A 13,738-nucleotide genomic window follows, 5' to 3' on the forward strand; every position below is an offset into this window, starting at 1 on the left:
AGTCAGCGGGCAACCCAGTTTCCAGGTCACTTCTGCTTAGAATGTTGTAGGGATGTTGCCAGCATGAAATGTATTGCCTATAGTCAGCTCAAGAATTACGATGTTGGAAATCAAGTGTTGCTGCAGGTGTCTAACGGCTGCAGCATCTTATAGATGGGGCTGGATTTTGAGTACTATCCGGGGCTGGGAACGGAGGCAGATGGGTACTTCTGGCTAGTGTGCCAATTTCCCAGCATCATCCCACCCCTGGGCTGTTTTTCCAGAGGCAGGATTGGCGGGGGGAGGGATGGGGTGGGGGGAAGTGTAGTGGCAGCAGAGCTACCCGTCCGCACCTGATGGGTAGCAGATTAAACTAATTAAGGGCTGTTTAAGGCCAATTGAAGGAGGCTGACTGGGATTTTCCAGTTGGCCTACAGGTTTCCAGAGGTGGCAAGGGACAGTTTAATTGCTGGGAGTTGGCCTCCTAGCGGCAGACCAGGGGGCCAGCACTCCAGGCCAGCTTAAAGACCCTCCCTGCCTGTGTGCAGCAGCACCCACAGGCCACTTGTAAAGGGACCTGCCAAAACCCCTGGGCCCACCCCCCACCATAGTGGTGGCCTGGCTACAAAAGCCATTATTTATTTATATTTTTATATAACCTTTGGAAAAGTTGGAGAGGGTGCCTCCATTTTGAAGCACCCTCTCCCTCAATTACCTGCCATGGCATCCTGCTGCTCCTTTCAAGTTGGAAGGCCTCTGATTGGCACTCCAACTTCGAGAGCCTGCCCGCTGTCCTTAATTAGACAGCAATCCTGACCTCTGGCAAATAATTGGCAGCTCCTGAGAAAATCACATTGAATGACTGTTTCCCACACGGTGCGAGGCTGTGACCCCATTTAAGCCTGATGACGGGATTCAGAAGTTCGCAGGAAAAATTCTGCCCCATGGTGATTTTTTTTCTTTCCCAAAACAGGGAAGCAAGAATGTGGAGCTGCAGGAAGATGTCTGGGGTCCGTGAGTGTTCCAGCAGCACCCTGATGTTTTGATATGCAACTGCCAGTGGAGCAACTTGTGAGAAAGGGAATTTCTCTACCTCTTGGATAGTTGTCAGTACCCAGGGCAAGTTGATAAACGAGCATAGCAGGAGGTGGTACAACATGTGAATGCAAGGAGCATTTTCTCCAGGACCTGACTGCATCTAGAAAGTATAATAATCTAACCAGGAGTACCAAGACAGGATCCCCGCTCATATCCCTCATTCTTTCTGCATAGTTTGCAGACTCCACCTTTGCCTCTGCACAATTAATACTTCCCTTCTCTGCTTCCCATGGTTGTCCACAAATCAGTAGGGAGGACTTTATTCACCTTCTTTCTGCCTTACCTCACCCCCTCAAAAGCTGCTACTGCCTTCACAACTACTCTCTTGCTTGGCCACATTTGTTGCTTCTTCATGTTATCATGCACATTACGGAAAGCTGGCCCCTACATAGTGAGGGCTAAAAGCCCGTACCCAGGGCACATATTTTCCCACTTCCACTCTTTCAGGAGAAGCTTGCACACAGCAGCAGGGAGGCAACAAGCACAAGAGGACCTGCTGTCACTCTAAGGACAGTCGTTCCAATGATAGGCCACAATTGACATTGACACAGAGTAGTCAGCATCAGAGATGCAGAAACTGAAGGCCCATCAGAGCAGGATTTGCCAGCATCTTCTCTTTCTACTTACCTGTCAGTTACACACTAATTTGCTGAACATGAAAACGTGGTGTGGCATAATGCTGCTTATGACATGGTTCTATGTCAAAGATGCTGCTTAGGTGCAGGTTATTTTTCAAACAACATCCTGACCCTTGTTCCTTCCCCTTTTTTTCATTTAATCGGAGGACTCAAATAGCAGAACTAGATAGAATGATAAAAATTTTGGTTACAATATGCTGTTACTTGCTTTTACCATGCCACAGAAACAGCATCCTGCGTGACTTTGATTCACTGACCACAAGTGAGCAGCAGCAGATAAAGGTTTTCAGGAAGAGCTCTCTGGAGGGTGAGCTCACCTCCTAGCTCTGCTGAATATGACAAGAGATACAGATTTCAGGACCTATCATTTAAAGAAAAGATGACTGCGGTGCTCCAGCAATTGTTGAAGGCATTGAGCTGCCTACCAGCGAACTACTAAAACTTGTCAGATACTATGTTGGAGCACATTATTCATTTATGGGGAATTCCATGCATGGCATTGACACTCTATTTTCATTCAATAAGAGTGTGGTCACCTCAATGGCTGTTACAGCTCAGTCCCCGAACAGCAATTTATATCACCAGAAAATAGCATCTCTTATGGATGCTCAGACTGGGACCATGCAGGCCCCGGACTCAACAATTTCTTCTACATTGAATGGATAGTGGCTTCACTCACATGACTAATATTTTAGAGTCTGATTTCTTGCGGAACAGTAAGAGTGGTGATCTGCAACTCTAGTAGAACAGTAGTGCAATGGGAAAGGAATGTAACTAAGACAAAAATCCTGAAAATATATCTTTTAAGCCTTTAAGCACCTCTGGGCCTTGGAGCCCAGCTTCAGACTGCACCACCTTGGCATGGATGGCAACAGCCTGGCTGGCTGAAAGGCAATAGCAAGGCCGATGGTGGAGTGGCATGAATGCTGTCAGTCCCCTCGGGTGGCACCTAGGCAATCCTAGTAAACTGTTGGAGGTTGCTGGACTGCTGTTAGAGCCTACATGCCCTTTTGAGCACTGGTATCTACAGCCATAATGGCAGCAGTCTGAATCTGCATGGCACCAAGCTGGGCTTGCATGGTAACAAGCACAGATCTCATGACCTCAGTCTGAGCTTCCACTGCAGCACTCAGACATTGGGTGGCTTCTGTCGGTGCTGTATTGGAAGCTGAGACATCAATCAACAGATGCTGTATATAGCCAGCACCACAAGTGCCATTCTGGATTTGACTGCCACTTCTACACTGGAAAGGATGGGCTCTAAGCTCTGCGCAAAGATCTGTGCAAAGTTGGAGCCAGACTGCTTCATGCTCCTTGACAGTGACGAGACTCTATGCCAGGCCTGCCAAAACACCAAGCATTTCAGTATGCATGCTCATCTGTCTGTTCCTGTATGCTGCCCCATCGAAGTCCTCATCTGTGTCCTCTGCAGCAGAACTCATCTGCAACCTCGGCCTCCGGGGAGCTGGCACACGAATTATCCTTTCCCCCAGCTTTGTTGCAAGCCACTTGTGTCCAATGACTCACCACATGCTGCTCTTGGCTCTATATTACCCTCTAAGGTGTACACAACGCCAGTATCTGAGCTGTTGGTTGCAAGTCTCAGATCAAGTGACAGTTTTCTTCATCAGAGATCTGGTGTTGCTTCTGCCCTTTACGCTAAGGCTGCACTGGCTGGCTCGGTGGCAAATCTTGGGTATTTGAAAGAAAAAATGCAGAAGGAGAGTGTTTGGATGAGGAAGTAGAGCGGGTGCAAAACAAAAGGTCCACACTCACACCATCTGTAGCTTATACTTCATGCCAGATAGCAGGATGTGGGTGAAGTGAGATTTGAGAAAGGGCATAAGGCTGTTGTCCTGAATATTCTCAGCGAAACCAGATGCAATGGCCTCAGTCACAGTTGGCCTCATGATGAGGAGCACAGTCTCCTCCAAAAGGCTCAGGCGATGCAGTCATGCTTATCCCCCACCAGTAGTGTGGTTATGAGCAACGTAATCCTGTAAGACAGAGAAATAAAAATATCAGTGAGTGCATTGGAATGCGTTTGAGTTATGTGCCTGCCATTGCCGAATAGCTGGAGGTATGTGGAAGCTGCGAGAGGTGGGTGAAAGGCTAGTAGCATTGTTAAGTTTGGGAAAGTGGAGGAGAGTATCTAAATGTTAGGCATGAATCTTGATTGCTGATGGGTGAGTGATGGGGGTGTGGTCCACTGTGCAGTATGTGAGGTTGGTGGTGCTGTGGGTAGGAGATGTCCTTTGAAGTTGTATTCACCGAACTTGACCACCCACATGAGTTATTTGAACTTTTTCCATCACTGCAGTCAGGTCCTCAGGGCCAGACTCTGGGAATTAACCACCGCGGCCAAATTTTCTTTGCAGGATGTGCCTTGAGAGCCTCCTGACTCGGTGGAAACATGGCATCTCTCCTCCTTTTGACCTCCATTACTAAGGTCTCCAGTGCTGCATCTGAAAACATGAGAGTCCTCCCTCTTCCTTTGCTGTCCTCTACCTTCCACCAAAACCTTCCTGAGTCTGTTCCAGCAGCTCCTGTAGCCTGAATGCACCTCCACTTTAAGGGGGGCAGGCTGTCTTTAAGAGATTCAGATTAGTTGTGTGTCATGCTGGCCATTTTGCACTGGGCTGCATTCCACAATCATGTAGATGAGAAGACAGCACAAAGTTTGCATGCTATCTTCCTCAACAGGATTGGGCACGGGGTAATCGAACACCATAATTCCTCCCCCACCCCACCCCCTCACCTTATAACTTAAGGACAGAAGCAGCAGAGTTTAATTTATAAGAATTTGATTCAAATAGTAAAAATCATTCAATGCTCACTGACGTGTTTGTAAAACTGCCAGTCCTTTATCTTCCGATGGTTCCAATTACCACAATAGGGCCCAAGTAAAAATAAAATATTATAATAATTTGATAATCATTAAATTAATTTGTAATCATAGATTCAAGAAAAATATATTTAGTAATGACAGAAATAGTATGCCCTATCCTGTCTCTGACAGCTACAAGGTTTCTATGCCAGTCACCTCTGAATTAATTTAATATTTTTTATAAATAATTTTTAATGTAAAAAAACGCTATTCTCCATGTACATTCTGGAACACCGTTTCAGGCCAAGTTACGGTTGTTGTTTTGCAGGCCTTCTGGTACTGGTGGCCCCTTTCAGCCCCTATCGTGGTGCAAACTCAGCAGGGTCGGGACTTCGACCTGCCCCAAATCCAGATTCTCTGACGCTGGATGATTGCATAGTCAAGGTCATTACCATCAATTTGGTGGGCATTCCAGCTGGTGCTTCCAACACTGCTGGGTCACACACCTCAGGTGGGATTAGTTAAAATAATTGTAGCTCCTGCTGCAGCACAGTATGGCCAGCAACCCTGATGAGGAAACATTTAAATATTTAAAAAAAATGTAATTCAATCTTCCATCTTGCCTTGTGAGTGCATCACTCTGCAATTGGTCTGATTAGGCAAGATGACTAACATTTAAACCACCCTTCCACTGCCTCAGCAGCCCTCAATACCAGGAACACACAAGGGTTCAGAGTGCCCAGCTATGCTTTAGGGTGAACTGCAATAATATTTATTGTGTTATAATTTTGGAGTAACTTCCAGTGGGAAATTGTATATGTAGTAGTAGGTGGCAGGGAGCCAGAGGAGCATAACCTTCCTCATTCAGCTGCTGCAGTTACATGAGGGTGCAGAGAAAAATCCATCATTCAATGTTCTTCAATAAATGAATGAAATTATACTTTGCAATCTCAGACACAAATAGTCATTTAAAAAAAAAGTACCTATAAGGGACAAAAATCTATACTTCTCAGAAACCCCAACATCTAAAGTAATCCTGAGTTGCCAATTCAAGCAACTAGTCCATTTTAGTTATTTTATCTGAAAACCTTACATATATCTCTTTGAGTGTTTTCAAGAGATCGACATTTAAAAAAGAAAGCAAAATCCAATGTGACATCAGCATCCTTTTGTTAGATTAAACCAGTCATTCATGTAGACAGGTCTCAGGCAGTATAACAAGCTACAGATGGTTTGATAGAGAGAAGGCTTTGAATGCTAGTTGGAGCACAAGATTTGATATTTTTGGGTCTACTGGGATAAAATGTAACTAAGTTAGTAAAATTTAGAAGAGTGTTCTAACAGTACAACATCCTTAATGGAAGGCAAAGCATAATTCTCATTTGAACCCAATCTATATCAAAAGTCACTTCAACATCATTAAATCTCAAGCATCAATTACAAATTTCCAATATTTCACAATAAAATTCTGATGAATGTGCAAGCATCCTGTTGCAAACGTTAATTATTTATAAACTGCTTGATATGTGTATCACTATCACATCTATGGCGGGATCAAGTGTAACAGAACATTATTATTCCACTTGACCAGTTGAATTATACTTACTCTCTTTCTGTGTGGTAATGGTAATCCACTCGGAGGCTGTGCTGCCGACAGAGTTGTAGCTTATGACTTTAAGGTTATAACTTGTGTAAGGCTGAAGGTCTGTCAAGTTGAAGCTCTGGCCTTTTCCGGTATATAAAACTTTAATGGGTTCAGCAGTACAGGGCTGTGCTATTGGCTGTATTGGCTGAGGACAGGCAGTGAGCATCTGGAGCTCATAGCTAGAAATTTAAAGAAGTTCAATAACTGAAATGGAACTCCAATACATAAAGATATTGAAAAAGTGAAATTATTCCAAATATTGTAGGTTTAAGAAAATATGTAAAAGCAAGATAAAAACTCAAAATCGATCTTTCGCAGTATTATTAGATGAATACTTAATACTTTCCTTTGTCCACTATTTGAACATATTAATATCTGTTAAAATATTGGACCGAGGAATGCCATGATGAGTTAATTTTTTGTATGTGAATATAACAAAAAGTATTTTCTTGGCTGAAACTGTTTTTCTCCCTTTGCATTTGGGCATAAACAATTGGACATCATTTTGAGGAAATTTGGGTGGAAGGAAATCAGAAATATGTTACAGAACTCACCTTCTTTTCCTCAGTGTGTTGCATCCGGGAAATCCTTTACGCCCAAGTAAAATTTAAATCTATAATAATAATACAGTTTTTGTCGGTCTGCACTTTTCTGATTGGTCGGTGGGTTAATTTAGTGGGGGGAGTCTGGTGCACACAGAGGCATGTGGGGCGCGTGGAGGACTGGAGTGCGTGACTTTTGTGCGGCTGCCAATGATTGGTGGTGGCTCCTGTGGGTTGGGGGGTATTGGTGGAGAAAAGGAACAGTGGAAGGTAAGGGCAGCCTAACAATAAGGTTACCCTGGCTGGAGGGATTGGCAGCGGGTGTGGGAACAGCATAGGAGGGATGGTTGGTGGCAGCTGTAGGGGGTGGGGGGTTGGGGGTGTTGGTGAAGAAAAAAAAACAGTGGAAGGTATGGGGATCTCAACATGTTACCCTGGCTGCAGGGATTGGGGAGCGGGGAGGGTGGTCGGTATGGGAGTGGGGAGAACAGTATTGGGCAGAGGAAACAGCCTGGGAGGGTCGGGGAATGGCATGGGAGAGAAGGGGACAGCCTGGGGACAGCCTGGGAGGAGGCAGAAGGCATGGGAGGTGGGGTGACGGGGACAGCATGGGGATGAATGTCATGGGAGGGTGTGTGGAACGGCATGTGTGGGGGAGGGGACAGGGATGGCATGGGGTGGGGGAGGATAATATGGGAGTGAGGGAGGGACATGGACAGCATGGGAGGTGTGGGTGTGGCGGGGGGACGGCATGTGTGTGGGGGTGACGGCATGGGAAGGATGGAATGGGGGATGGGGATGGCATAGGAAGAAGGAGTGGGATTGGGAATGGGATGGGGATGATATGCGAGGGCTGAAAGAAATGGGATGGGTATGGCATGAAAGAGATGGCATGGGAATGATGGAATGGCACGTGTTGGGAATTTAAAGAAGCGCTGTTGCAATAAAGATACTAATTTCACCACAATTGTTTTGCGGGTCTCTACTAGTTTGAAATAATGAATACTTTTCTCAAATTGTGGGTTTAAATCATTCAATATTGTCACATATGAAATTATAACAGACATTGAGATTATATTAGATACAGTTTAACGTTTCCTCAATATCTTAAAGCAGTTAGTGTAATTTTTACCTTTGAATGTTACCATTTGGTGTCTGTGGAGAGTTCCACTGCAAATTAGCACTCATTGATTTTACATTCTGAGCCAGTGGAGGAGGTTGATTGGCAGGAGCTGATGGGTGGGTAACAAACGTTGCCACAGGTCCTTTGCTACAGCACTTAAAACAAGTGCATGCCTCTACACCAATGGAATAGTTAGTAAAGGGCTCTAGTCCATAAATAGTTTGCTGTGTTAATGTTCCTTCAGAGAGCTGTCAGTGAAGCAAAAAAAAGTACTTGTTTACATATTTTGATACCAAATCATTGTTTACAAAGTATATTTTAAAAAGCTGACTTAAGTAACAAGCAATCTGTTTCAATGATGTAGGTTGGCTGATTTTGCTTAATACATCAGGTACACACATGCAGGATATCATGGAGCATTATTATGTCTTTTCAAAAGCATCCATAGAGACAAATTGAGTTGTATCAAGGACCATATCTCTCAGCTAACTTGTTTTAATTGGGATGGTCAACATTAAGCAGTAGTTCTGAGAAAAGACAAAGTGATCTATTTCATAGTTTTGCAGAAAATTATGTCCTGGCATATTTGTGCTCCAGACCAACATGAATTCCATCCTTTAAATGCAATGCAGGTTGCAAGGAATGGAAGCAGTCTGAGATACATGAATAGAGCATAAGGAGTATATTCACCTCTCTGATTTCTTCGCAGTATGTTGTATTAGTTGATGTGCACTGGGCAGTAAGTGGTATTTTATTTAACAGCATAAAGCACTATCTTGTGTTGCTGGTGCATAAATATGAACAAGCTCAGCTGGAGTGCTGGACTATCACTCAAAGCAAATCCACCTCTCCCCACTGCTTTTCAGCAACTGGAGGAAAAGGGACAGGGTTAGTGTCATGCAGACCCCCATCTGCTAAGAATGAGGCATATTAATTTTGTCATATGAACATTGATTTTAAACTGTTGCTGGAGTGAAGAAATGACTTGTTTGAAGATCACTAGACACTGGGCTGGAAGGATATTTGCATACTAAGAGACACTGCTTGTGGAGACAAAGGACCATTCCCTGTTCCAATTAACCCAAATGGATTTTGATCACCAGACATTGAAGGTGTAAGGAAGCATATTCCAGGGCCAGCTAAAACAATACAATCCACAAATGCAGAAGTGGTTAAGCCAGTTAGTCACATGACTGACCTGCTAGCCAACTTGGGTTTTTATTTTGTGCCACACAGAAAAGAAGACTGAAGGCAGTTTTGCAACTGTGGTTGAGTGGTGGTAGAGGCAGGAACCCTCACAACATTTAAGAAGTATTTAGATGAGCACTTGAAACTCTATAGCATACAAGGCTATGGACCAAGTTTGGGAAAATGGGATTAGATTAGATAGGTGCTTGATGGTCAGAGCGGACACGATGGGCCGAAGTGCCAGTTTCTGTGCTGTATAACTCTATGACTCTATAACTGAAGCCGAAACAAGCAAGTCTCTCATCTGGCTGTCTCTCTCTCGCTTTCTCGCCAAGCCACCAGACCCATGGAAGACATGTAAACCTCAAGAGAGAAAAGACTCCGACATCGAAACAAGTTGAAGTGTGAACTGGGCCCCAATGAACAGCAAGGTTTACCAAAGACTCCACATTGAACTTAAAGGACAGGAAATACCTAACAGATATTGCCTCAAACTGTTCCCCTTTGTTCTTTCTATTTTTTCTGTCTCTGTCTGCGTGTATGTTTATTGCGTATGCATGCTAGCGTGGTTGCATCGCATATTTGTAGTCATTAACCGGCTTAGAGTTTAAGATTGATAAACTTCTATCTTTGTTGTTTAAATCTAAGGAAACCTGTCTGATTTCTTTGCCTTACAATTGGAGCAGTGAAAAAGGATTCACTGAGGGGAAGCTAAAAACACAGTGTTTTAAAATTAAACCCTGTTACGCTTAAACCAGGTAACGGCTGAGAGAGAACCCGTCGACCCCTTCTCACCTGATCGTAACAGTTAGGCATTTACAAGATCAAAATCTGTTTTGTTTTGAGTAAACAATTAAGTGGCTAAGCACTACATTCAGATGTGGGATATGGTGCGCTGCAGCAATAGCACACACAATTAATAGAATTTTGATGGAGCTACACGAATGCATAAAATTAAGTTTTCAGGGCCAGAGAGGTTGTACAGCAGGAATTATCACTTACTACTCCTGATTGTACAGGCCCTACCTTTTTCATCTGTCATTAAAGTGAGAATAGTGTGTACTGAGCCTAAATTCACACTATTACAGCAGTCTCTGTGCAGATTCCATCACTGTAAACTGCAACAGTGCAGCCTGTAGAGGAGCAGGGTATCACTGACAGCAACTTCTGGATTTCAGCTTTTAACTGCACTTGTGCAGGCGCCAGAAGTTTCTATCAGTTTTGCCGTGTAATAACAGTGAACGCTGACATACTTACAGTTATTAGTACAGCAAGATTTGGTCATTAAATGTTGAGAACAATGTGCATATTAAAAATGTTTACTGCTGCTCTGTGGGCAAGTGACAGAGAAGTACAATATCTCTTTGATGGCTATCTAAATGGGCATGCAGTTAGCATGAGGTGGATCAGGGAGGGTTATCCAATTTGGCACTTCAGGGTACACTTCCCTGAGGAAACTAGTAGACCACTCCTGGGAGGAATTGGTAATCTAGCTCATACTTTATGCACTACCAGGAAGACCTAGGAACAGATGCAGAAAAAGACATCACACTTAAAAGGAATTGACAAGTAAACAGTACTCTGTAATGCCACATATTTCATGAATGGTCCAAAGATTGCAGCTGCAAATGTTGCCTTCTACACATACTCCTCATCCATGCCAATCCTCACATGTTACATCTTGTTTGTTGATTCTTTTGCACACCCATGTCTCAGGAAGGCACATTTTTCTGGATCAAATTTAGAATGGGAAATCTTGTCATATTCACATCTTTCAAGGTCATAATATCTCAAATAATTTTAGAACAAACTCACTACATGACACACAGTGATATACTAATGCTCAAGTTGGCAGTGTGTTGAAAATTATTTGTAGTCAAGAGTATGCAGTGAATTTCCACTGACTTGACCAAGGAGCTCCAACAGGAGCTCTGAATCCAGATGTTAGCGTGATGGTAGGTCTACATTTCTTGCCTTAAGAGCAGGCAGATCTCTCTCTGAGAATCCTCTGGAAATTGTTATTGTCCAGCTTCCTGAGGATGATGAGTAGAAAAGAAATGTTCATCCTACCAGTGGTGGTTGTGACTGGTAGGTGACAAAGCGAGAAAAAGTAAAGGACAAATACATTAAAATGCAATGCAAAATAAAGCACATTTAACTTAAACAAATGAAACAAAAAGCTCCAAAAAGACCGAACAAAAACACTGCATAGACAGTGTGCGAAAACTAGGAAATGCCTTCTCCTCTCTGTGCACCTGCTGCAGACTTCTTTTGATGGCACAATCCCATGACATTCCATTCATAGCCTGAACTATCAGAAAGTGGGCTGAGAGGCACAGCACCCTTTACAATTTTCTGGACCTTTAAAACGGCCTGCACATTGAGCATCATGACCCTCCTGCCCTATGAAGGGCTGAATGGCCTGTTACCATGCTGTAACATTCTATGATTCTATGACTACAGCCTCACCAAACTGCCTCAGTGAAATGATGTTTGAAAATATGCCAGAAGTGTAAAACTAGAAATGGATCGATTTACAGCAGAGATATTGATAGTGCATGTTACTAATTAACAGACCAGCACACGTTCTGAGAATGCAGGCAGACGCCTTTGTCAGTTAATTCACATCTGGATTTGAACAGCTGAAGCAATTGGCTATTGCCTTCTGATGTCAAATGCTTTCACTATTTATTGCTTTTTGTCCTGATAATACCGATTGAGTACAGCTCTTTGTGCACTGACAGATGGCTATAGCCAAAATATAATAAAACATATTGCAACTGTAATTTCCTTGCAGAATCATCACGCTATTTACCCACGGGCTGAAAAGTGACCTCTTGTGTGCAAAAATGCCCTCAGACTTCAACTGCTGACATTAGAGTATAATGATCGCTACTGCAGTAACCTTGAGGGAAGTAACACTGCATCACAACAAACCATAAATTGTCTTCTAATGAATAAGAAACATGTCATGTTGGTGAACAGTGCATGGAAACAGATTGTTTGTGTGTCCTGGCCAGGGAAACTATTGGCTATGGGCATTGACTGAAACTGGAAATAACAACATTTATTAACTGACACATGTTTAATAATGAAATCTATGATGACTCAAGTCACTGCTTGTATGGATACCAAGGAAAAAAACTTATCTATGTTCATAAAGGAAACCAATATTTATGTTTTTATAAAATAATATATTGGGAATAATAGTTGTTTGGGTATAACTGATAAAATAAATTCCAAATCTCTGAAGCCAGTAGCAAATACCAAAGAGCAAAAATTTCCTTCAGAACTCACAAGATTCAGCCATTCTTAAACAAAGTTTATATTACCCCTAATAGAAGTAGGGCTTTGATATCATTGATCCATGCAGTCTCAGTGGGCATAGACACTGGCTGTATGCTCTTTCCAGCAAATGAAAAACTGTTTTCTACTCTAGTGTTACAGAAATAAATTTGAACTGCCATTGTCATCATGTTCACCCATTCTTCTCTGTATACAGAGAAGATAAAGTCCATACTGCTACTTTTGCAATTACCCAGGATCCTAATTAGATTTCAGGCCTACTTGGAAGTCCATCTATCCATTAATCCAACCATTCATCCAGCTATCTATCGAAAACGTTTGTTTTTTTGTACTGATTCCACTTTAATATTGTGCTTTCACTGTTGCACTACCACTGGCGACATCATCCACAGACATGGTGCCAGCTTCCATGGACAGAATTTTTTGCAAGCAGCGGGGGTCCCGATGCCGGTCCAAGAAAGAAAGGGGAATCCCACCTTGGCTGTTTTTAGGCCCCCCAGCTGTATTTAACAGCGCTTGGGAAATTAACTGCCTGGCACCAGGATCCCCATCCCTTTAAGGAAGGGAGTCCCGCCTCCCAGAGCTTCCAGCCAATCAGGGAGCCAGCAGCTCAGCAGTGCCACCAGGAGCAGTGGCCCAGCACCTTGAGCAGCCATGCAGCCCTGAACTGGAGGTGAGTAGAGCAGGCTCGCCAAGGCCAGTCAGACAGGGGTAGGGGAGCGGGATTGGGTTTTGAGGCCAGGGCGAGGTGGGGGCATATTGGCACGGGGTTGCCTTTGCCACTGGGTGCCCTCCGTGGGACACAGATTACCCAAGCAGGAGGGTCCCCCAACCAGCCCACAGGGAGGCCACCTAGTTAAACACCAGCGGCAGCCACTTAAGGGCCTCAATTCGTCTGAGTGGGAAGGCCGGCCTCGGCCTTCCCTGCCCTGGACTTAATTGGGGGGGGGTAGTCGGGAAGGCGACAGGCACTCTACCCCCTGCCTTCTCCCCTAATTTAACAGCCCCATCATCCCCCCACCCCGTCTCCAAGCCCACTCCCAAGGGGGAATTAAATTCCACCCCACTTGTGCACTTTCAACACCCAGCTCTACCTCTACACCATCTCTCTTGAACCTGCCACTGTCTGTGTGTTGTAAGATTTCTTGTCCAACATCCAGTCATGGATGAAGCGAAAATTTGTTTAGTTAAACATTGGGATGTTCAAAGCAGTTGGGCTTGATATTTACAGGGAGGTGGTGAGGGAGAGACGGGTGCATGTGTTTGTGGGTACAGGCTGCTTCATTATCTGAGCAGTTGCAAATGGAACTGAACACTGCATAACCATTAGTGAACATCCCCACTTCTGATCTTATGTGGAGGGAAGGTCATTGATGAAGGAGCTGAAGATGG

General features: G+C 43.9%; 1 protein-coding gene across 1 annotated transcript in view; it reads right to left on the reverse strand.

The window, feature by feature from the left end:
• The window catches only part of ush2a (Usher syndrome 2A (autosomal recessive, mild)), a 1,262,450-nt gene that overhangs the window by 17,260 nt on the left and 1,231,452 nt on the right, over positions 1–13,738 (reverse strand). The window contains exons 90-91 of the mRNA XM_068045693.1: positions 7,862–8,100; positions 6,149–6,366 (exon numbers count right to left, since the gene is read on the reverse strand). Of these exons, the coding sequence (XP_067901794.1) occupies positions 6,149–6,366; positions 7,862–8,100 (457 nt within the window). The remainder of the gene's footprint in view (positions 1–6,148; positions 6,367–7,861; positions 8,101–13,738) is intronic.

The sequence above is a fragment of the Heterodontus francisci genome, chromosome 13 (genome assembly GCF_036365525.1).
Source record: "Heterodontus francisci isolate sHetFra1 chromosome 13, sHetFra1.hap1, whole genome shotgun sequence".
NCBI lineage: Eukaryota > Metazoa > Chordata > Chondrichthyes > Heterodontiformes > Heterodontidae > Heterodontus > Heterodontus francisci.